This window comes from Mobula hypostoma, chromosome 8 (genome assembly GCF_963921235.1).
Source record: "Mobula hypostoma chromosome 8, sMobHyp1.1, whole genome shotgun sequence".
In the NCBI taxonomy this organism is placed as follows: domain Eukaryota; kingdom Metazoa; phylum Chordata; class Chondrichthyes; order Myliobatiformes; family Myliobatidae; genus Mobula; species Mobula hypostoma.
In genome coordinates, this window is record NC_086104.1 from 57,488,535 (window position 1) to 57,513,993 (window position 25,459).

The following is a 25,459-nucleotide window of genomic DNA, read 5'->3' on the forward strand; positions in this document are numbered from 1 at the left end:
ATAAAACGACAATTCCCGAGAGTCATCGCTTTAATTTTGCGAACAACGACGACCAGAATAGAAACAACGCTTCCTATCCTGCTGACAGAACCCTCCTCTCGTTTACCCAACCGGGAGCCGAGCGGGAGTTTTATAGAATATATACCGCAAGCTAATTGGAAAATAGTTAATTTTAATTAAATTAGTTGTTGTACTATTTTATTTTATGTGCTGCGTGTGCAGTATGTTTTGTGGGTGCACCGTGGTCCGGAGGAACGTTATTTCGTTTGTGTATTATTTACCGACAGTTAACAAACTTGAGTGTGAACTTAACCGACAAAGTATAATACGATTTTCATGTACCTACATAAATCCTATTGTATTAGTATAACAGGATCAGAAATGTTGCGGCATGGACGGAGTAAGAGACATGGCGCAATCAGCGAACATTGGAACAACCAGCGCCAGCTCTCTTTGGCGCGAGGGGTCCGGACACACGGAGATGTTGGGCGCGAGGGGCTCGGGGACGCGCGGGGATGCTGGGCGCGAGGGGCCCGGGGACGCGCGGGGATGCTGGGCGCGAGGGGCCCGGACACGCGCGGGGATGTTGGGCGCGAGGGGTCCGGACACGCGCGGGGATGCTGGGCGCGAGGGGCCCGGGGACGCGCGGGGACGCTGGGCGCGAGGGGCCCGGGGACGCGCGGGGATGCTGGGCGCGAGGGGCGCGGGGATGCTGGGCGCGAGGGGCCCGGGGACGCGCGGGGATGCTGGGCACGAGGGGCCCGGGGACGCGCGGGGATGCTGGGCGCGAGAACCGTAGAGAGTCTAGCTGCTAAATTATTAGCATCTCCAAGGAGAAAAAAAGCAACGGTGTCAGTGTTTGGATCACAGAAACAGCAGCGTTTCGTCTCGTGAGTGAAAGATGCCTTTGCCAGATGTTGGACCATTTGAATCACTTAAGTATCAACAGAATTGCATTTTTAGAAAGATAGAAACAGAAAACCTACGGCGCAATACAGGCCCTTTGGCCCACAATGCTGTGCCGAACATGTACTTTCGTTAGAAATTACCTAGGGTTACCCATAGCCCTCTATTTTTCTAAGCTCCATAATGTCCCGAATGATGTTATAATATGATAACATTAAAATAGTATCATAGAGCACGACAGCACAGAAACAGGCTCTTCGGTCCATCTGGTTCATGCTGAACTATTAATCGATCTGGTCCCATCACCTGCACCAGGACCACAGCCCTCCATCCACTTCTATCCATGTACCTTTCCAATTTTCTCTTAAATGTTGAAATTGAACCGCATCCGCCACTTTTGCTGCAGCTGGGTCATTCCACTCTTGCCCTTTCATCAGAGCCCCAATGTTTCTTTTCAGATATATTCATCTAGTCCCATTGGTAAATCTAATATTGGATTTAATTCCTCTCCCAATTCCAACATTACGTATCACAGCGTATAATAAATTCCATGTGGCTGCTGTTCCTGTTGCGATCACTTTAAATAGTGTTTGTACCTTCTATCAGATCATTCTTTAATAATCTCTATTCTCAAGATAGCTTCATAGATCTATTACAGGACAGTCTATAACCAGAGGGAAAAACACTGATGCAGAGTTTTAACCAGAAATGATGATCTTGCCTCCATACATGCTGCCTGACCCACTGAGTTCCTCCAGTAGATTTTGCTGTAGCACCTGCAACCTTTTGTACCTTAATCTAAAGGACGTAAATTTAATGCAAGCGAAGTTCAATTGAGATCGGGGGGGGGGTCAGTTTTTTTTTTACACAGAAATTAGAGAATGAGCTACAACATTCTCCTACAGTCTTTTATTATGCTCATCATTTTCCACATAAGATCTCCTGCAGTTTTTAAAAATTAGCGTGCCAGTTGGGCAAATGTAATCTGCTAAAATATAACATAGTACGTAGCACAGTGCAGGGCCTTCGTCCCACGATGTTCTGCTAACCTTTTAACCAACTACAAGATCAATCTAACGCTTCCCTCCTGCATTGCCCTCAATTTTTTCTTTTATTCGTGTGCCAATCTAAGAGTCTCTTAAATGTTCCCAATGTGCTTCTACCTCTACCCTGGCAGCACATACCTTGCACTTACCACACAGTGTAAAAGTCCATCTCTGACATCCCCCCCCCCATACTTTCTCCAATCACCTTAATATTATTCCCTCTCATATCAGCCATTTTTGCCTGGGAAAAGTACTAGCCGTCTACTCAGTCAATGCTTCTTATCATCTTATACACCTCTATCAAGTCACCTCTCATCTTGCTTCACTCCAAAGAGAAAAACACTAGCTCGCTCAAACTTCCCTCATAAGACATGCTCTCTAATTGAGATAATATTCTGGTAAATTTCTTCTGCAACCTCTCTAAAGCTTCAACATCTTTCCTATAATGAGGCATCAGAACTGAACACAATACCAAGCAACACACACAAAATGCTGGAGGAACTCAGCAGGCCAGGCAGCATCTTTGGAAAAGAGTATCGTTGACATTTCAGGCTAAGACCCTTCAGCATGATTGAATACTCCAATTTTGTTTGAACCAGAGTCTTATAGAGCTGCAACATTACCTTGCAGCTCTTCAACTCAATCCCCTGACTAATGAAGGCCAACACACCATATGTCTTCTTGACAACCCTATCAACTTGTGTGACAACTTTGAAGGATCTATGGACATGAACCACAAGATCCCTCTGTTAATCCCCACAGTTGACAAGCCTGCCATTAATTCTGTATTCTGTCTTCGTTTGATCTTCCAAATGCATTACTTCACACTTTTCTATATTGAACACCAACTGCCACTTCTCAGCCCAGCTCTATCAATGTTCTGCTGTAACCTATGGTAACCTTCTAAACTGTCTGCAACACCATTAATCTTTGTGTCATCAGCAAACTTACCAACCCACCTTTCTACTTCCTCATCCAGCAAGACCCTGCATCAGTTGGAGTTGACCATGGATGTTGCATTCTAGCTGTCTTTGTCATATGCAAGCTAGGGCAGTACAATATAGAAAACAAACTGTTGCCCATGCAGCAGGTCCTCTCTGTCCATGCAGCTGATGGATCTAAAGGAACAGCAGACACCAATAGTTTGGCCCAGTGGTGTCACAGGAGGTGCCAGTCATCTTTGAACTCAACATAGGGAAACAGCACCTCTACTTCCTCAGGAGTCTGCGGAGATGTGGCATGTCATTAAAAACATTGGCAAACTTCTATAGATGTGTGGTGGAAAGTATGCTGACTGGCTGCATTCTGGCTTGGTAAGGGAACACCAATGCCTTTGAATGGAAAATCCTACAAAAGATAGTGGATTTGGCCCAGTACATCACGGGTATAAACCTCCCAACCATTGTGCACAACTACATGACATGTTGCCACAGAAAAGTAGCGTCCATCATCAAAGATACTCACCACCCAGGTCATGCTCTTTTCTCACTGCTGCCATCATGTAGAAGGTACAAATGCCTCAGGACTTGCACCACCTTGTTCAAGAACAGTCCCTACCCCTCAACCATCAGACTCTTGAACAAAAAGGGCTAACAACCCTCATTTGAGGAGTCCTTTATCTTGTTATTTCATGCTCGTTATTTATTGCTATTTATTTATTACCTGCATTTGCACAGTTTGTTTACAGATCCTGTTTACAGTTACTGTTCTATAGCTTTGCTAAGGTATGCCAGCAGAAAAGAGAATCTCAGGGTTGAATGTGGTGACATGCATGTATTCTGATAATATATTTTACTTTGAACTTCGAGATCATTGGAATCTCTTCTGGGGAAGATACAATCTGTACAAAAGGGAAGGGTTACACCTGAACCTGAGGCGGCTAGGTTTGCTCAAGTTGTTTGGGAGGGTTTAAGCTAATTTGGCAGGGGGATGGTAACCGCAGTGATAGGACTGAGGATGGGGCAGTTGCTTACAAACAAAGGAAGTGTGTAGTGAGACTGCTAGCAAGGAGATGCTGATGATACAGCAAAATTACAGTCAATGGGATGAGCTGCAATGTACACAGCAATGGGTGCAATGGGTACAGCTGCAATGGGTGATGAATACAGGACTGAAGGTGTTATATTTGAACGCACACAGTATACAGAATAAGGTAGATGAACTTGTAGCATAGTTACAGATTGGCATACATGACGTTGTGGGCATCACTGAATTGTGGCTGAAAGGACTGGCAGGTAGACAGAGGGGGTGGGTTGACTCTGTTGGTAAAAAAAATGAAATCAAATTACTAGAAAGAGGTGACAGGATCAGAAGGTGTAGAGCCCTTGTGGGTTGAGATAACAAACTGCAAGAGTATAACTCCTGATTGGAGTTATATACAAGCCTCCGATCAGTAGCAAAGATGTGGTCTACAAATTACAACAGGAGATAGAAAATGCATATCAAAAGAGAAATGTTATGATAGTCATGGAGGATTTCAACAAGCAGGTAGATTGTTGTTGAAAGTAGGTTGGTGCTGGATCCCAAGAGAATTTATAGAATGCCGATGAAATGGCTTTTTAGAACAGCTCGTGGTTGAGCCCACTGGGGGATCAGCTATTCTGAATTGTGTGTTCAGCAATAAATTGGAATTGATTAGAGAGTTAAAGGTAAAGGAACCCTTAAGAGACTGATTATATGATAGAAGTCACCTTGCAATTTGAAAAGTGGAAGCTAAAGTCAGATATAACAGTATTAAAGGAAAATATAGAGGCATTAGAGAGGAGCTGCCAAAATTGATTGGCAGGGATGATGGCAGAGCAGCAATGGCTGGAGTTTCTGGAAGCAATTCAGAAGATGCAGACAGTTACACCCCAAAGAAGCAGCAGCATTCTATTTATTTATTTATTGAGATACAGCACAGAGGCAGGATAGATACATCCCAAAGAAGTATTCTAAAGGCAGGATGACACAACCATGGCTGACAAGGGTACTGAAAAGCAACATAAAAGCAAAAGAGGTGGCATATAATAGAGCAGAAATCAGCGGTAAGCTAGGGGATTGGTAATACTTAGAATGCTCTGCTGGGGGTGGTGGTGAAAGCAGTTAAAATATGTTAAAGAGACTTTTAGACAGGCAGGGTATGAAGGGATATGGATCATGTGTAGGCAGAAGGGATTAGTTTAATTTAGCTCATATTTGACACAGGAACTGTGGACCATAGACTGTATTCACATATGTGCTGTTGTGTGTTAAAAATGAGGATGTAGATCCATAGTGCCATAATTTACATTTGAAGATTTATTTTATTTGCATCTAAATTTTCCATAAAATTCAGTAGCCAAATAAATGCTATCTTTGTACAGATACATTACCTTTTTAAGCATTTCTGAAATGTCATGTCTCCTCATAATCTCAGCATTCTAACAATATATCTCTTCTTAGGATTGGCAATCAGGAGTTTATATCCCACCCAATAATTATAAAACCTACCAATCTATTAGCACTTTCATTATGTAGTGTCATTACAGTTTTTTCTAATATTGCACCATTTGCCATTCAACTTTCAAATGTTCTGTAATGCCCATCTCCCAAATAAAGCTTTAGGTAATTAGATGATTCTTGAGTGGGAGGATGTACAGCCAGAATTCAAGGTCCACGTAGGACCAATAACATGGGTAGGACGAGTGACGAGGTTCTGCATAGGGAGTTCAGGGAATTAGGTGTGAAATTAAAGAGCAGGACCTCCAAGGTTGTGATCTCAGGATTGCTACCCGTGCCACGTGCTATTGAGGCCAGAACTAGAAAGATTATAGTTTAATAACTAGCTAAGGAGTTGGTGTAGGAGGGAAGGCATAAGATTTTTGGATCATTGGGCTCTATTCCAGGGAAGGTGGGACCTGTACAGAAAGGATGGTTTGCACCTGAACTGGAGGGGTACTAATAACCTAGAGGGAAGGTTTGTTAATGCTGCACAGTGGGGTTTAACTAGAGTTGCCGGGGGTTTGGGAAGCAGAATGCCTGAACAGTTAGTGGAGAGGTTGTGGAGGCAGATGTTGGTCAGACAAAGTTAGGAATCAAAAGGTTGAGCATGGAGCAACTAGGGTCTTAAGCTGTATGTATTTCAATGGAAGAAGTATTGTAGGAAAGCGCTGAAGATGAGGTAGCTAGTTTACAAACAGAGGCAATGTATAGTGAGGAGAGGCTATTGATAGAGCAAACCTGCAGTCAACGGGATGAGTTGCAACGTAAAAGGTGATCAAAACTGTAAAGTGTATTTGAATGTGCACAGTATATGGAATAATGTAAATGAATTTGCAGCACAGTTGCAGATTGGCAGGTATGATGTTGTAAGCATCACTGAATCATGGCTGGAAGAAGATTATAGGTGGGAGCTTAATGTCCAAGTATACACAATGTATTGAAAGGACAGGTAGGAAGGCAGAGGGGGCGGAGTTACTGTTGGTAAAAATTGAAATTAAATCATTAGAAGAGGTGATATAGGGTCAGAAGGTGTTGAATCATTGTGGGTAGATCTAAGGAACTGCAAGGGTAAGAAGACCCTGATGGGAGTGGAATACAGACCCCCAAAAAAGTAGTAAGGATATGACCTACCAATTACAACAAGCGATAGAAAATGCTTACAAAAAGGGCAGTGTTGCAATAGTCATGGGGGTGGCGGGGGGGACAACTTCAATATGCAGGTAGATTGGGAAGACCAGGTTAGGGCAGGATTCAAAGAGGGGGATTTTCTACGAGATGGCTTTTCAGAGCTGCTTGTGGTTGAGTCCACCAGGGGGTCAAAAATTCTGGATTCGGTGTTGTGTAATGAACCAGAATTGATTACAGACTTTAAGGTAAAACAACCCTTAGGAGCAAGTGATCATAATATGATCAAATTCACCCAGAAAGTTGAGAAGGACAAGCTAAGGTCAAATCTGCCAGCATTACAGCAGAGTAAAGGGAATTACAGAGGCATGAGAGAGGAGTTGGCCAGAAATGACTGGCAAAAAACACTGGCAGGGATGATGGCAGAACAGCAATAGCTGGAATTTCTGTAAGCAATTTGGAAGGCACAGGATATATGCATCCCAAAGAAGAAGTAGGATTTTAAAGGAAAGATGACACAACCGTGGCTAACAGGAAAAGTAAAATCCAGCATAAAAGCCAAAGAGAAGGCATATAACAGAGAAAAAAATTGTGGGAATTTAGAGGATTGGGAAGATTTTAAAAACCAACAGATGTCACAATGGGGTGCTGGGAACGGACCCAAATGCGAGACACAGACACTGAAGTACAAGGAACAGGACTTGACTAGAGTAGGGACGTGACAGGATTCAGGCAAGGAGCAGGGACAAGAACGCAGAGTTGGGCTAGGGAAAGTGGGACCAGGACTAGGAACCATGGACTAAGAGACAAGGCTTGGACTCCGAGCCTGCGACTGGACAAGGACCCAGAACCTGGGTCTTGCCTCGGGCTCGGAACCGGATCCAGGCAAGGACATGACATGGCTTCAGGACAGGATGTGGCTGGGGTCTAGAGGCCTGAGTTTGGAGACAGGATGGGGTCTTAGCTCTTGAGGCTTGATGCTGGGGGTTTGGGTCTTGAGCTTGGCTTGGGTTCTTTGGTCTTGAGCTTGGCTGCGGGATCCTCGAGGCTGGGGCTCTTGGAGCTCAGAGACAGACTGGGAACTAAACATCAACATAGAGCCGGGATTTATCCTTCGACAAGCCGGGACTCATCTTTAACACGACACTAACATGAGACAGGACAGAACATAGACATAGAGCCAGGACTTATCCTAAGACAAGCCGGGACTCAACTTCTCCACACCAAGGTGGGACAGGTCCATCTGCTGGGTAACGGCAGGATGGCCAAACTTACCCAACAGAGGCAAAGACAAGACATGCCCTCTGCAGGGCAACAGCAAGACGGTCTGACTTACCCCACAGAGGTGAGGACAAGACAAGACCCCCCAGGGGCAACGGCAAGACGGCCTGACTTACCCCACAGAGGCGAGGACAAGAAGAGACAAACACCAAAGAACAACAGATAGTTCCATCTCTGCTTCGGGGTTGCTCCGAGTCTCGGTTCAGCCAGCAACCTCAGCTGGCTACAGAAACAGCTGGATCCCTACCTAGCTCGGAGTGGCTGGCAGCCACTCAGCTGGCCGAATCCATACCGCAAAGACTACTCCGATGAGTGGCAACAAGGCTCCATGAAGCAGTGGTCCTCCAACCAGGCCTAGAGATCATGAATGGTTTCACTAGCCTTCCATCAGCAAGCTGCTCCAAGGGGGACTGACAAGACAAACCAGCAACCCACACTCGATCCCAAGGCTACTTATAATGCAAGCCGACAGATAGGAATCAGGTGCCAATGATTAACTTAAACAAGGGACAGCTAGAAGACCTGGAGTCCTGAGTCCACGGACCGGACCGTGATCCGGAATGCAGACTTCACAGACCAGACCATGACAACAGAAGGCAACTAAAAAAGTCATTAGGATGGAGTACTCAAGTAAGCCAGCCAATAATATTAAAAAGGATACCAAAAATTTCTTCAGATACATAAAGCGTAAAAGAGGGGCGAGAGTGGATATTGGACCACTGAAAAATGATGCTGGAGAGGTAGTAATGGGGACAATGAAATGGTGGACGAACTGAATACGTATTTCGCATCAGTGTCCACTGTGAAAAATACTAGCAGTATGGTGGAAGTTCCAGGTGTCAGGGGTCAGGAAGTGTGTGAAGTTACCATAACTAGAGAGATGGATCTTGGGAAACTGAAAGGTCTGATGGTAGATAAGTTATCTGGACCAGATGGTGTACACCTCAGAGTTCTGAAAGAGGTGGCTGAAGAGATCATGGAGGCATTAGTAATGATCTTTCAAGAATCCCTAGATTCTGGAATGGTTCCAGAAAAATGGCAAATTGCAAATGTCACTCCACTCTTCAAGAAGGGAAAGAGGCAGAAGAAAGGAAATTATAGGTCAGTTAGTCTTACCTCAGTGGTTGGGAAGATGTTGGAGTTGATTATAAAGGATAAGGTCTCAGAGTACTTGCAGACACATGATAAAATAAGCCATTGTCAGCATGGTTTCCTCAAGCAAAAATCCTACCTGACAAATCTGTAGGAATTCTTTGCAGAAATAACAAACAGGATAGACAAAGGAGAATCAGTGGATATTGTGTACAGTACTTGGATTTCCAGAAGGCCTTTGACAAGGTGCCACACATGAAGCTGTTTAACAAGCTATGAGTCCATGTTGTTACAGCAAAGATTCTAGCATGGATAAAGCTGTGGCTGATTGGCAGGAGGTAATGATAGGGAATAAAGCAAGTCTTTTCTGACTGGCTACTGGTGACTAGTGGTGTTCCACAGGATTCTGTGTTGGGACCGATTCCTTTTACATTATATATCAATGATTTAAAAAAGAGAATTGATGGCTTTGTTACAAAGTTTGCAGACAATATGAAGGTAGGTGGAGCAGCAGTAGTTTCAAGCAAGTAGAGGGGCTATAGAAAGACTTAGACCTATTAGGAGAATGGGCAAAAAAATGGCAGACGGAATACAGTGTTGGGTAGTATACGGTCATGCACTTTGGTGGAGTAAATGAAAGGGTCGACTATTTTCTAAATGGAGAGAAAATACAAAAAATTGAGGTGCAAAGGTACTTGGGAATCCTTGTGCAGGAATACCGAAAGATTAATTTGCAAGTTGAGTCTGTAGTGAGGAAGGCTAATACAATGTTAACATTCATTTCAAGAGGACTAGAAAATAAAATGTTGATGTAATGATGAGACTTTATAAAGCACTATAGAGACCTCACTGGCAGTATTACGAGCAGTTTTGGGTCCCTCATCTTAGAATGGATGTGCTGAAAATGGAGAGGATTCAAAGGAGGTTCCCGAAAATGATTCCAGGATTGAATAGCTTGTCATATGAAGAGTGTTTGATAGTTCTGGGCCTGTATTCACTAGAGTTCAGAAGAATGAGGAGATACTTCATTGAAATCTATCGGATGGTGAAAAGCCTTGATGGAGTGGATGTGGAGATGATGTTTCCTTCCGGGTGTCAGAAGGTGAAGAGTAACCTGATCAAATTATATAAAATTATAAGAGGTCTAGATTTGGTAGAAAGTCAAAATCTTTTTCTCGGTGTGAAAATGCCAAATTCTAAAGGACAGAGCTTTAAGCTGAGAGGGAGGAAATTGAAAGGAAATTTACAAGGTTTTTTTTTACATAGAGTGGAAGGTGCCTGGAACACGTTGCTAGGGGAAGTGGTGAAAGCAAATTTTAAGAAGCATTTAGACAGGTAGAAAATGGAGGGATATACAGTACACCATGCACAGGACAATGGGATTAGTTTGTACTCGTGTCATGGTTGGCAGAGACATCTTGTGTCAAAGGGCCTGTACCTGTGCTGTACCATTCTATGTTGTTTTATATTATGTTATGACCTCATCTAGTCCCTGTTCCATTCCATCAGCTTTCTTGTTCTGCATACAAGTGATCACTCTCCAGATAATGCTGAACTCCAAATGGCAATCCTACTAATATATACATTTCTGATCACAGCTGATTTATGCAGAAACTTTTGACTTGATTGAAAGTCCTCTTCATCTGTCATGCCATATCCCGTAAACTTTAAAAACTTAAAACAAAACTAGAAAGCACTGAACAACTGCATAATCATTGCAACTACCAGCAAAAATCAACTGGCAATTAATTAGAAAATAATTGACAAACTCTTTAGAATGCAAATTCCTGGATTTCAGTGCTTTAAAAGGGATAGAGGTGGTGGGGGGGGGAGAGGGGAGGAGGGGTGGAATTACTGGTCAGGGATACTATTACAGCTACAAAAAGGGTGGGTAATGTAGCAGGATCCTCTTTTGAGTCAGTATGGGTGGAAGTTAGGAACAGGAAGGGAGCAGTTACTCTGTTGGGGGTATTCTATAGGCCCCCTGGTAGCAGCAGAGATACAGAGGAGCAGATTGGGAGGCAGATTTTGGAAAGGTACAAAAATAACAGGGTTGTTATCATGGGTGACTTTAACTTCCTTAATATTGATTGGCACCTGATTAGTTCCAAGGGTTTAGATGGGGCAGAGTTCGTTAAGTGTGTCCAGGACGGACTCCTGTCACAGTATGTGGACAGGCTGACTAGGGGGAATGCCATACCAGATCTAGTACTAGGTAATGAACCGGGTCAGGTCACAGATCTCTCAGTGGGTGAGCATCTGGGGAACAGTGACCACTGCTCCCTGGCCTTTAGCATTATAATGGAAAAGGACAGAATCAGAGAGGACAGGAAAATTTTTAATTGGGGAAGGGCAAATTATGAGGCTATAAGGCTAGAACTTGCGGGTGTGAATTGGGATGATGTTTTTGCAGGGAAATGTACTATGGACATGTGGTCAATGTTTAGAGATCTCTTGCAGGATGTCAGGGATAAATTTGTTCCAGTAAGGAAGATAAAGAATGGTAGGGTGAAGGAACCATGGGTGACAAGTGAGGTGGAAAATCTAGTCAGGTGGAAGAAGGCAGCACACATGAGTTTAGGAAGCAAGGATCAGATGGGTCTATTGAGGAATACAGGGAAGCAAGAAAGGAGCTTAAGAAGGGGCTGAGAAGAGCAAGAAGGGGGCATGAGAAGGCCTTGGCGAGTAGGGTAAAGGAAAACCCCAAGGCATTCTTCAATTATGTGAAGAAAAAAAGGATGACAGGAGTGAAGGTAGGATCAATTAGAGATAAAGGTGGGAAGATGTGCCTGGAGGCTGTGGAAGTGAGTGAGCTCCTCAATGAATACTTCTCTTTGGTATTCACCAATGAGAGGGAACTTGATGATGGTGAGGACAATATGAGTGAGGTTGATGTTCTGGAGCATGTTGATATTAAGGGAGAGGAGGTATTGGAGTTGTTAAAATACATTAGGATGGATAAGTCCCCGGGGCCTGACAGAATATTCCCCAGGCTGCTCCACGAGGCGAGGGAAGAGATTGCTGAGCCTCTGGCTAGGGTCTTTATGTCCTCGTTGTCCACGGGAATGGTACCGGAGGATTGGAGGGAGGCGAATGTTGTCCCTTTGTTCAAAAAAGGTAGTAGGGATAGTCTGGGTAATTATAGACCAGTGAGCCTTTTGTCTGTAGTGGGAAAGCTGTTGGAAAAGATTCTTAGAGATAGGAACTATGGGCACTTAGAGAATCATGGTCTGATCAGGGACAATCAGCATGGCTTTGTGACGGGCAGATCGTGTCTAACAAGCCTGATAGAGTTCTTTGAGGAGGTGACCTGGCATATAGATGAGGATAGCGCAGCGGATGTGGTCTATATGGATTTTACTAAGGCATTTGACAAGGTTCCACATGGTAGGCTTATTCAGATAGTCAGAAGGCATGGGATCCAGGGAAGTTTGGCCAGGTGGATTCAGAATTGGCTTGCCTGCAGAAGGCAGGTGGTGGTGGAGGGAGTACATTCAGATTGGAGGATTGTGACTAGTGGTGTCCCACAAGGATCTGTTCTGGGACCTCTACTTTTCGTGATTTTTATTAACGACCTGGATGTAGGGGTAGAAGGGTGGGTTGGCAAGTTTGCAGACGCCACAAAGATGGGTGGTGTTGTAGATAGTGTAGAGGATTGTCAAAGATTGCAAAGAAACATTGATAGGATGCAGAAGTGGGCTGAGAAGTGGTAGATGGAGTTCAACCTGGAGAAGAGTGAGATGGTACATTTTGGAAGGACAAACACCAAGGCAGGATACTTGGTAGTGTGGAGGAGCAGAGGGATCTGGGGGTACATATCCACAGATCCCTGAAAGTTGCCTAACAGGTGGATAGGGTAATTAAGAAAGCTTATGGGGTGTTAGCTTTCATAAGTCGAGGGATAGAGTTTAAGAGTCGCGATGTAATGATGCAGCTCTATAAAACTTTGGTTAGGCCACACTTGGAGTACTGTGTCCAGTTCTGGTCGCCTCACTAAAGGAAGGATGTGGAAGCATTGGAAAGGCTACAGAGGAGATTTACCAGGATGCTGCCTGGTTTAGAGAGTATGCATTATGATCAGAGATTAAGGGAGCTAGGGCTTTACTCTTTAGAGAGGAGGAGGATGAGAGGAGACATGATAGAGGTGTATAAGATAATAAGAGGAATAGATAGAGTGGATAGCCAGCGCCTCTTCCCCAGGGCACCACTGCTCAATACAAGAGGACATGGCTTTAAGGTAAGGGGTGGGAAATTCAAGGGGGATATTAGAGGAAGGTTTTTCACTCAGAGAGTGGTTGGGCGTGGAATGCACTGCCTGAGTCAGTGGTGGAGGCAGATACACTAGTGAAGTTTGAGAGACTACTAGACAGATATATGGTGGAATTTAAGGTGGGGGCTTATATGGGAGGCAGGGTTTGAGGGTTGGCACAACATTGTGGGCCGAAGGGCCTGTACTGTGCTGTACTATTCCATGTAGCTGTGCGAGGTTAAGGAATGTTAACTGAATCATTGAGCTTTAAAGTGGCAACGTTAGTGCCAAATCTGCAAACTTTCAGTAATTGCATTCATGCTAATAGCCTCACCTATATAAAAGCAAGAATCAGATAATAACTTGGAACTGCAAAATGCAAACCACCAAATCGAATTTTGCACCGAAGTAAATTAATTGATGAAAGATGGAACAGCAAATTATTAATATTACACGAAGACAATTTCTAATTCCATTGCTGGAAGCTTCAAAATTTTGCATGAATTGTGAAGCGGATCTTGAGATAACTAACCAGTTAAAACTCAAAGTTAAAGAACTTTAAGAAAACTTATAAGTTGTTTGAGACAGAATTTTGCACATAGCCTTGAGCAGTACACTCCTTTAAATTGAATATGATACTATAGGTACATTACAAATTAAACATATTTTAGCTCACCTAATTTGTAACAATCTTTGTCAGTGATTCAGTTGTGTACTGATTTCAAATTTTCTGGTAGTTCATAATTTCATTTGTCTCAAAATTATCATTCTTGCAACCCTTGAAGTTTGTTGTCTATCTATGCTGTTTTTTTAAAGGAAATGTCTGTTACCTTTTTGAGCTCTGAAATTCTTAAATTCTTTTGCAAAGAACATGAGGCCAAATCCCACCTGTTTCTGATTATTTTATTAGCAAAATTAGTCAAAACTTAAACTGATGTTAGAAAGTGGTTGTGAAATTCCATACAGTGGTTTGACACTGCATTGAATGCCAATTCAGTGCACAGCCAGATAAACAGTCTTTACTGAATCTCAGCTTTCATTCTTAAATATTTGGATGTCCATTGTTGTGTATTAGGCAGAAGAAAACCATGTTAATGCACTGATTATAAAGTAAGCAACTGCTTCTTCTTTTAGACCTATGCTCTAAAGTGAGTGTTTTATTATTTGTGTGAACTTATTTCAGGGACATTGTAATGCAAATGAAAATATTTGCTTAGCTTCTGGCTAATTCTTACAATCTTCAAAATTAGCATTATGAATACCAACCAGTAATGACACTTGTTATTGACAACAAAGTAAGTACTTTGAACATTCCTTTCTTCCAGCAAAAAAGTTTGAAATCCCTTTTCTAATGCAAATTCTCATTTAAGGATGTGGGTTTGAATATCACTCTATAATTTAATTACCATGAAACCTGATATTTTAGCAAAATGTAGAGAGAAGTAACTATTCTTTAAAATGTTATTCTTTGGATGAAAATTATATAAAACATGATCAATATTTATTATCCCACCATTTATGTGCAGCTGAATAACTACTTCAACAAATATCATTCAAGTTTATCAGATCTTTTATGCATGGCGGTTGAATTTATTTAAATAAATCACTGACTTTAAAGTAATTGCATAAATGTGCAGTGCTTTGAGATATGACATAGAAGGCACTGTAGAAGTTAATCATGCACTTGAGCTTGAATGATCTGAAAATTTTAAATGATGTGAAAGGTTTATTCTAATCTTCAGTAATTGCTGTATCAGAACATTTATTCTTATATGTGTATGATGGTCATGATGAATTTGTAGTTACGTAATGTCAGTTACTTGTACTTGATAACACATTTTAGAAGAAGTAAGAAAGTATTTTTAGTATTTGTTTTGTTAATCATACACAAATAAACCCAATTTATGAATACTTTAGAGGCTCTTTCAGATTAAAATTTAATCTGGACATCAAAAAAAGCAATGACACTCTCCCAGTATCTTTAATCTAATACATAAGCATGCTACAAGATTAAAAAAAAGATGACATTATTATCTATAAATGGTAATTTAATTGAGTAGTGTAAACAAGATGAAAATGACATACATAAATACTGTTATATTCAAATCTTCTGCTAGATAGACATTTTAAGATACTCTCACTAGTGTACATTTTGTACAAAAGTAACTTGTTAAAATTACTAAACACTAAACACTTGAAAGAAACTAAAATCAGTGCATGTAGATTTGCCAACTGATTTCAAATTGTAAATGTTATTTTAACTTAACAACAGCCAAAATATATGAACAGATTACCTTTTCATTAAAATCTAATTATAATAACAAATATTAATCACAACTTTTGCAAACATTTTCTTGCCGTAGTTCTTCATTCAATTTATACATGGTTATTTTTCAGAGAATGTGCACAAAATTTAATGGAGTAACAAAATTCTCTAAAACTTTAGGAATATAAAAAGTTATGAGAAATAAAAAAAGGCCAGCCACTTTCAAATAAACAGAACTGTAAGAGACTATACAGCACATATGCAATGAACCAGATGTTATCAGCAAAAAAATCAGTATAACACAGTATCCTGGCCAGCAGTTTAAAAATGCATTCACTTTCCAAAAGGTCTTATCATTAACTTAAAAAGGCTGTTACAAAATACGAAGTTTGCACATACAGAGCAATGAGAGGTAAACATACAAGATTTCAATTCAGTCCCTTGCCTTTTACACTGTTAGGCTTGATTACATGACACAAAGAAATGTCATGGTATTATGTTGCTATCATATTGCTGATGGAATACAATGAATGGTATGTGATAACTCAGAAGTAGTCAGTGCAAAGTACCATACACTAATTTATTTGCATATCCGATTTATGCTAAAATTAGTATAGCCTGATAAGAAGGCAGCATTGCAAATAATTAAACTAAAACATACTGTTTTGAAACTTTAATATTAAATTATAACTGTAACAAAATACTGTGATTTAGTTGAAAAGACTTCAAAATTTAATGAAACCTAGACCACATTTTCTTTGTAAATGGTCTCTTGTGAAAAATCCATGAAATGTCACAAAATTTTACTTCTCTTGAAATACTTTTGTAACAATATTAGAGTACAATTGTGCTCACAGATTCAAGAGTCAACGTCTCATTGCAGTCAAACAAAGGGAGTTCCTTGAATAAGATTCATCATGTAATGTTTTAGTGATATTTCTTTATGCAGAGAATCTTGGTGCTTAGGAGCTACAGGTTTCAAAATGAGAATTTGAAGGACACTTTTCTTTCTGTTTTGTTGGTCAGAGGAAAGAAGATGAAGAAATTTAGAAAGATTTTAAATAACGCTGGTTTAAAAACAGAGATAGTGCTCAATGTATAAATGTGATCATGCATGAAAATAGTTACCAGCAGATGGAAAAATGGTTAGCAAAGGGCTAATACTCTGTGATAACGCTTAAAGATCTTTTGCCACTTGTTACTTCCTGGGAAAGGTGGAAGTTGATATATTGGTAACATTACAGGAAAATCTCTTTATCTTTGGGTGGAAATCAAAGGGGAGAGCTAAAGTGGTAAATACACTATCAAACGTTTAACTTCCATGTCTCATTTTTATTTTCTTATCCTGACTGAATGTGCTTAAAGTGCATGGAAAACAAAAAGCAAAACTAGTGCAAGTATATTGGGATGGTAACTGGGAGGAATTGGCAAGTTCACGAATAGGTGAGGGAAACCAGAAGCAGGAAGCTTGAAGAATTCTTGTAGGACAGATAAATTTGTGACTCTCAAGGAACATCAAAAGATTAACATTAAAAGAAAAATCACTTACCCAATCCTCAAAATACCTGAAAACTTGCAACCACTAACTTTTGCTGGTGGACTGGAAATTATGGGGCTTTAGTAATGCCCAAGGTAAAAATTAAATTGCCATTTAACTTGCTTTCTAGCTTATCTGAGTGGAATTTCCATGAATGAATACAAATAAGAAAAAGTGATGGAACAAGAGGGCAAACATACTGGACAGACTGCAAGAACTCACTTGATATGCACAGCTCTTAACGGTGAGAAAAGAATGACAGGCTAGAAGAAAGTTGTAAATTGATTGTTTATCAATGACTAGCGTGTTTTGTAAACATTTCTGTTTTGAAAAAAGAACTGAATTTTTAAATGTCATTTGTTTTAAAATTATACTTAGTTTTCTGCATTAGAAAACTACATGCAAGGACAATATTAATAAAAGAGTTTGATCTAGACAATAGCAATGCACAAATGTTTCTTCATGGTTCAAGAAGAACAGAGAACGTTGAAAGATGCCAAGAACAGAATAGATCCAGGGACATTTACACTACCTAACAGTTAAGATAAACTGACAATTCAGAAAAAAAGCTTTATAAATACTTTAAAAAATTTGTTGAGCATTTTCATGAGTGAGAATTTTGAAAATATTCATAATTTAAAAGTGACAGGGATTATTGTGAGAACTTGAATTAATAAGCTGTTATCACAAGCAGTAGTGCTTTGCATAGATGTAATATAAAAATAGTTTAAGTATTTACTCTTATTGAATAATACTTGTAGTTCCCTGCCCAGGCATGCAGAATGAGAAATGAATTAATATTGCATAACCATTAAGTGTTTATATAAAGCCAATTTAATAGAATAATCATGCATATTTTTAATCTATTAAGCCAGCCATAGCAGAATACATCTGCAATAAGGAGCACTATAGTGATGTTAGCTTGTAAACTGATAATCCTCCCATTAGACTCTGGGCAGGAAACTCACCACTACATCCTACATCACCAGATGATGGGAATTTATACCTGGGAGCTCTGTTGCTCCCCAGTTTTGCCTTGTGCACTTCTGAGTTCTTGCACAGATCCCATATCTGCAGAAAATAATCAAAGCATTTCATATTGAGCAGTTACTCACCAAATATCTTAAAATATCTGTAGATTTTTAATTTAACAAGTGCTTTTTATAGTATGTTAACCTTAGTATGAAGCAGTTTGCTTTACATCAATGTCAATCATGCATCAGGTATCATGGCTCAAATAGAACAGAAGGGAAACTCATTCTGCTTTCTGTCAATATCAAGACTAGATTGTGATTCAGAATCAAGTTCAACTTTCAATACAATTTTATCATCCCAAAGAAAAATAGCTGAGGTTCTGATATAAAATCTCACTGTAAAACATTGCCTGACAAAATGATTCAAAAATTAATGAAATGAAATAAAGGAGTCAAAATTTTATAATTATGTTCATTATATTTAAACAAATGTAATTGCCAAAGAAACATTTTAATTGGACAGAAAGTCAATAAAAATAGGGACCTTTAAATTTAGGAAATAATTAAAAGCATGCTACATTGTTTGATATTACTACCAAACTCAAGGGACACATGAAGTTATACTTCAAGTAATTTGAAATAAAGTAAGCAGTTTCCAAAGAGACTGATTTAAATAAATATATTGTTAATTGGTTGAAACAAATTATTACTGCACCTAAATTAGGAATGTAAAATGCCAGTTCACTTAGTCATACAGCATAGAAACAAGCCCTTTAGCCCATAGACTGCTAATTCCCTCCATTTCATGTACTTATCTACATGGTTTTTAAATATAGCTGATGTACCCAGCTTAACCACTACCTGTGGCAGCACAGCCAAATATATACCACCCTTTGTATGAAGAAGCTATCCTGATGTCTCCTTTAAACCATTTGCTTCTGATCTTAACCCTCTTGTTTTTAACAACCCCCTCAATAGGAAAAATTCTATACGCTTTCATCCTAATGATCTTATATACCTGTATCAGGTCATCCCTCAATCTCCTATGTTGAGGTCTATGCAACCTCTCCTTGTGACACAAGCCCCCAGGTCCAGAAAGATCTTGGTAAGTATTTTCTGCTAAACTGTGAACTAATGGAATCTATTTACTTTTAACAAATGGGTCCAGCTTCTCACAAACACCGTTATATCTTATGTTACTGTAAACCATCATAGTATTTATAACACTCTGCAAATCAAAATATTTGAGTTTTAATCTCTTTGCAATTTTTATACTTAAGTTGTTCATTTTAAACCATGGATGATTCTATTAAAAGGTACTATGTACTATTACCAAAAATATTACCACACTTTAAGGCTCAGTAATTCATTAGAACCTGAGCAATTAGTTTGAAGTGCCTACATTCAAGTTCCACTTCTAAAACTACCCAAGGAACCTTTCAGGAAAAAATATCAAGATGCAACATCCAATACCTTGTATGGTTGGACCTGCAATGTACTGTGAATGGCAGGTAAACCAAACTATGCTGTAATTATATTGTGCTTGCTGTTGACATGGAACGGAAAGACAACATGAATGATACTAACGAAGGAGAATACAGTCAGGACTCAGCACTACACAAGGAAATAAATGTAAATGGATAATCTTCATTACTTATAGTTGCAAAAACATGCAAAAGCAAAATTTTCACGTATCTGTTTCTGTAATCTGTTAATGTGTACTAGATTATTTGATGCAAGATTAAAACAGTCAGTAAGTGATTACACACTGAAAAATGAATCAGCCATGTGGGGAGAGGGAATGAGGACAGGGGAACATGCACAACATTACAACTTCATTTGTTTATACAAGCAAGATTAACCTTTTATTATATCAACATTACAATACACATATCATATGCAGCCTCCAAAGCTAATCTTTGTTTCTTTCTACACAAATACATAACTTCAGTATCAAGTTTACTGAAACAAAGAGACAAAAGCTATAATCTTTTAGAACCAGCTGTTATCAAAAAAGCAGCAGCTCTCTGATGGGTGCAATACTTGAAATTTAAATATTGGTTAAACAGGACAAGATTTTCATTTTAGATTAATCAAACTGTCTCTGTTATGCTGTAACATTTGAAACAGAAAGAAAACAGGTTTCCTCTTATAACTAAATCCAGTTACCGATTTTTTGACAAACTTATTTTAACTGCAATATTTTAATGAACATTTCATAGTTATTTTTTTTAACAAAAACTATGACAGCCTGTGATACGACTCATGTATTAAATTGGTTGTCTCATTGAAACAAACATGCATTCCAGATGTTGATCACTGACAATATCGTTAAATATTAAAGTAACTATACTTTAACTCTTTAAATTAATTTGGAAATTAATCTTTTCAATAGTATATTCTATACAGCTCATTATGCTAAGGACACTGTTTCATTATTTTAACATATCTATTTTGCAATATTCTTTTGAGGAAATTTTAAGTTCTTTTAGTAATTACAACATAACATTAGTATTGAAAATAAATTTACTGTTTTCATATTCATTGTTTTATAACAATACGCTGCAATAAATTTAACTTGCTGATTTTAATGCATCAGCTGAGAGATTGGTATGAATTTGCTATTGGCTCTCATTTCTCCAACATTTAATAGTTTAACAAATTTTAAATTGCACAGTATATTTTACCATAAACCAAGTAATCATTAGTTAATGCCACATACTTTTATATCCTACATTACCATCTTAATTGTTCTTTCATATATTTTGACATTTTGAACTAAGTCAGCTTGCCCATTACAAGGCTAATTGAATGAAATTAAAGACATTCAAAAAAAATTATGACCACAATCTTCAGACATAGATGCAAGGTTGTAATTACTTTGAATGTTCTTTGAACAGAGCGGGTTCTAAACATAAAAGGAAATGATATCAACTTGATAATTGCTCAGTATAAAAGTCATAATATCCAGTTTTGTGAAAAGCTTGCCTATATTTAATAATGAGATTCAAACTGTGAAACCAAAATAAAACAACGATAAGCAATTTGGCAAATAACCACTGTGAACAATTGCAACTTGCACTTTATTTCTAGTTTTTAAGTGTATGGTTGCTGAGGTGAATAATGTTGGGATAGATTTGAAGTTACTGAACATCCAAACCAGCATCAAGTACAAAACAGTGAAACACAAAACATTCACTCCATTTCCTTCTAACAATCAAACCTTCTGAAATTTGTGGTAGTTTGTGAAATCACACCAAACAAACTCATGTAATTTCAGGATGGCTTTTTACAAACAAGTTTTCAATGCTATTAGAATGATAAAAATTCATTCAACAATTGTACCATGTTTCCCGTCTCTCCCAAAAATCCGAAAGCTGAGATATGGAGCAAATTAATAGCCATTAATGCTTTATAGTCATTTAGGATAGAGATAGGGAGAAATATCTTGATATTTGGAGTTTTGCTATCTCAGATGTCCATGAATGCTAAGGTGTTCAGTATTGTCAATAGATTTTATATATATAACAAGAGGATATAGGAATTGAGCAAGTGGCTAAAAGGTTGAGACACATCAGGCTTTAAGTATTATATGGCCTACTCTTGATTTTCCTGGATTACAAATACAAAACAAAATATTTTTGGAAGATGCCATATTTTCAAAAATCAAAATATGCAAGAAAATACCAATTTTTAAAAATATTAGTAAGCACAAGACATTTTATCAATTAAAGTGAACAATAAAATTTCTGCTGCGAAGGTTATTTTCAAATTTAAAAAGTTTTACTTCCACTGTACAGGAAAGTTAGGGAACACAAGTATTTGGAAGTGTTCACAAAAAGTTAGAAATCTAATTACTTATATTCATGGAATATGGTTATCACTGACAATTTACCATCTTACAAATGTTAGCTGCTATTTAGTCCATTGCACCTTGCAGTTTTATTTTCTACAGGAAGTATTTTATAATAGGTTGTATAATAATATGAAGTAAAGTTTCAGTTTCATTGCTGGCCATTATACTTGATTTAAACACAATGTATGAAATCTAATATTTTAAGGAATACAAAAAAAAACTGGTTGGCTTTCTGCTTCCATGTTACATGTTTAGAAGTTTACTCAATTCTCTTCTGTCTGCTCCTCTGGGGTTTCTGTAATTCTCCAGCAAAAGCAAGCTCTCCCTTTTCCATTGGCCCAATTGTTATACTCCTTGTAAAAAAAAAATCAAAGTTTCACTCTTTACTGCCCAATGGCAGCCCAGTCGAAATTAATAATTTATCACGAGGGGTATCATGTAGCATGGGGCATTTGTGTATTTTGATTTCTAAAATCATCAAATATAGCTTCACTTAATGGCCACTTTTTTTTAAAGACAAGTTAGAAAAATAACATAGAATATAAAATTCTTGGTAGTAGAGAAATTTTTGAAGTTCTGTAGAGCCAAATGAACTTTAAAACACCCTGTTTCTCCATCTGCAACAACTCTTCTTTATCAAAATGCATTTAAATTTGAACTTTGGATCTTTTATACATCTAAGAAATAATTAAGAAAATGCTTAACACCAACTGTAATCATTATTCTACTTTGATCTTGTGTTCAGAAGTTGGACAAACTTCCTTCAAAAAATTGATGCTTTTAAAGTAGATTGTGATTAAAAAGGATCATCAAGTCCTAATGGTTCAAAATATAAATTAAATTGTTAATGGAAGTATGATTATGTGCTAAGGTTTCAACAGCTATCCTATAAATGAAATGAATGGACACAATTTTGGACAAAAATCTGAGGTCTAGTTTATCAATACCTGAATATCAAATGAAGAGATAAATACATGACAAGAGAAGGACTAATTGGATCTCTATTTAACAAAATGCCTCACATTTTATTCCATTTCCAACTAATATTACACAGTAAATGTTAGTTTGCCTAGGAGCTCACTGGTAATTACCTAGCTGTCCCTTAATAATATCAGTTAAACACATCCATATTCATACCATACAGTCTGTTTGTCTTCTGACATTACTGAGGGGGAAACAGAAACATTCAGAATTTCTTCACTAGAGGGGGATATATCACTGATAAGAAGAGAATTTAATCTACTGCTCTCCTGATTCTCAAATTTAAACAGTTCATCAGTGGATTTTGAAAGAATAATACCTTGATTTTCCTCTGGGGGCTGTTCTGTTTTAATCGGTGACACCAAAGCGATATCAGTTGGGTGTGCTTTGGGTTTTTGAGGCAGCATACTGATAGGATTGTTGGATAAACTGGATGAAGAAAGGTGAACACTAGTAAAGGAAACCATTTCATTTTGGTTAGATTCCCCTGTTATAGTTCCAGATATAATACCTAGCCCAAGAGATGAAGCTGATTTTGAAGTGATTTGTTCTTTTATACTATTTGAAGAAGCACAAGAGATCCTTTTGGTGTTTACAAGATTTAAGTCATGATCTAGTGACTGACTTTTGCCATATGGTTGGATTAATCGTGATTTCTGCACATTAGATTCTTTTTGAATATGGTAAGCAACGTGGTGAGGAAAATGAGCTTGGTGGCAATAATTTACTTGGTACTCACTGGGTAATGTCTGAGTGCTTGTTAGCACTTTCCCTGGAGATGGATCTATCGACACAGGTGCTCTACTATCTCTTGACATGAATTCATGGATGCTTGTTCTTCGACTTGAACCTTCTGCTGTAGAAATCACATGACTTGCACGGGGTAGAGTAGAAGTGTTGTAGTCTATTTGGGATGATCGGTGTGGCACAGTTGGTAATCTGCAAGTAGACAAAGTCTTTCCTTGGTTTAAAAATGTCATATCTTCTGAGATGCTTGTAATACATATATGGTCTGGATTTCGAGGATTTGGCTTTACATACTGCCCAGGCTTGTGTAACTTGCTACTGAAAGAGTTGCTTTCTCCTCCTCTAGGTGATTTGACAGTAGCACTATTATTGGTAAGATTGTGATTCAACTTCTCAGTTCCAATTAGTTCTGGCAGATCTGTGGTGCTTGTGGAAACATTCTCGCAACCTTCAGATTGTATCTGCACAGAAAGTTAGAATAACTGAATGTTATTAAATATAATCACATGCTACTATGATTATCTCTTCAATTACAGAAAATATTTCTGTAACTACATTCAACACATTTTTCAAATATGGTGCAAATGTGGGAACCCAAGTTATTTCAACACATACGGTGGCATGCAAAAGTTTGGGCACCCTGCATGGCAGTACTTAGCAACATCCTCTTTGGCAAGTATCACAGCTTGTAAATGCTTTTTGTAGCCAGCTAAGAGCCTTTCAATTCTTGTTTGGGGGATTTTCACCCATTTTTCCTTGCAAAAGGCTTCTAGTTCTGTAAGATTCTTGGGCTGTCTTGCATGCAGTGCTCTTTTGAGGTCTATCCACAGATTCTCGATGATGTTTAGGTCAGGGAACTGTGAGGGCCATGGCAGAACCTTCAGCTTTCGCCTTTTGAGGTAGTCCATTGTGGATTTTGAGGTGTGTTTAGGATCATTATCCTGTTGTAGAAGCCATCCTCTTTTCATCTTCGGGTTTTGTACAGACCGTGTGATGTTTGCTTCCACAATTTGCTGGTATCTAATTGAATTCATTCTTCCCTCTACCAATAAATGTTCCCTGTGCCACTGGCTGCAACACAAGCCCAAAGCATGATCGATCCACCCCTGTGCTTAACAGTTGGAGAGGGGTTCTTTTCATGAAATTCTGCACCCTTTTTCCTCCAAACATACCTTTGCTCATAGCAGCCAAAAAGTTCTACTCAAAAGGTTCAAAGGAACATCTAAACAAGCCTGATGCACTTTGGAAACAAGTCCTGTGGACTGATGAAGTTAAAATAGAACTTTTCCAATGACAGCTGCCCCAGTGAAGTTCATACAATGTGCTATTCTTCCTTCCAGCATACCCACCGCCATTATAATTAGTGCCAGTATTAACATTGAATGGCAGGAAGTAACTATAATAATCAATAAGCAAACAATAACTTTCCTCCAGATAATTGTACACAAACTAGTTTGACGTTGACAAGGTGAGCTATTGATCGTATGAATGAAAGGTTTTATAAAAAATTCAGTAACTGACTAAACTGAGCATTCTTAACATAACGATTAAAAAGGATAAGGACCAAGAATAAAAAAAGTTGCTAAGTTTTGTAACATTATAAAAGTTACAGTTTGATAATATAATTACAGAAGCTCACGCAAAGATATAAAGATAGAAAGTGCTAAATATATTTAGCAGATCAGATGAATATGAAGAGAGAAAATACTAATATTTCAAGCCTATGGCCCAATGAAAGTTCATCTTTCTCAGAATCAGACTTAATATCACTAATATGTTATGAAATTTGTTGTTTTGCAACAGTAATACAGTGTAACAATGTTCTGAAACATTTCCTGTTTCTTTTTCTACAGATCATTCCTAACCAGCTGAATACTTTTAGCATTTTTTGTTATTAATTCAGATTTCCAGCACCTATAGTATTTTGCTTTGGGGTT

General features: G+C 38.7%; 2 protein-coding genes across 24 annotated transcripts in view; both read right to left on the reverse strand.

The window, feature by feature from the left end:
- Positions 1 to 481, reverse strand: part of LOC134350554 (ribosomal protein S6 kinase alpha-5-like) — a 77,262-nt gene extending 76,781 nt beyond the window's left edge. For 3 of the 4 annotated variants that reach the window (XM_063055897.1, XM_063055896.1, XM_063055894.1), the window contains exon 1: positions 343 to 470. The gene's annotated coding sequence lies outside the window, so the exon portion shown is untranslated. Of the gene's footprint in view, positions 1 to 342 lie in introns of all 4 variants that reach the window. The other variant, XM_063055895.1, reaches the window with a different exon arrangement.
- Positions 482 to 15,083: 14,602 nt separating this feature from the next.
- LOC134350558 (girdin-like) overlaps positions 15,084 to 25,459 on the reverse strand; it is a 280,107-nt gene continuing 269,731 nt past the window's right edge. For 7 of the 20 annotated variants that reach the window (XM_063055910.1, XM_063055909.1, XM_063055907.1 and 4 more), the window contains 4 exons: positions 23,515 to 23,983; positions 23,095 to 23,204; positions 17,971 to 18,035; positions 15,084 to 16,437 (listed from right to left, as the gene is read on the reverse strand). In XM_063055910.1, coding sequence (XP_062911980.1) covers positions 16,311 to 16,437; positions 17,971 to 18,035; positions 23,095 to 23,204; positions 23,515 to 23,983 — 771 coding nt within the window. In that variant the 3' untranslated portion in view covers positions 15,084 to 16,310. Of the gene's footprint in view, positions 16,438 to 17,932; positions 18,036 to 19,774; positions 23,984 to 25,459 lie in introns of those variants that run through there. The other 13 variants (XM_063055919.1, XM_063055900.1, XM_063055899.1 and 10 more) reach the window with 10 other exon arrangements.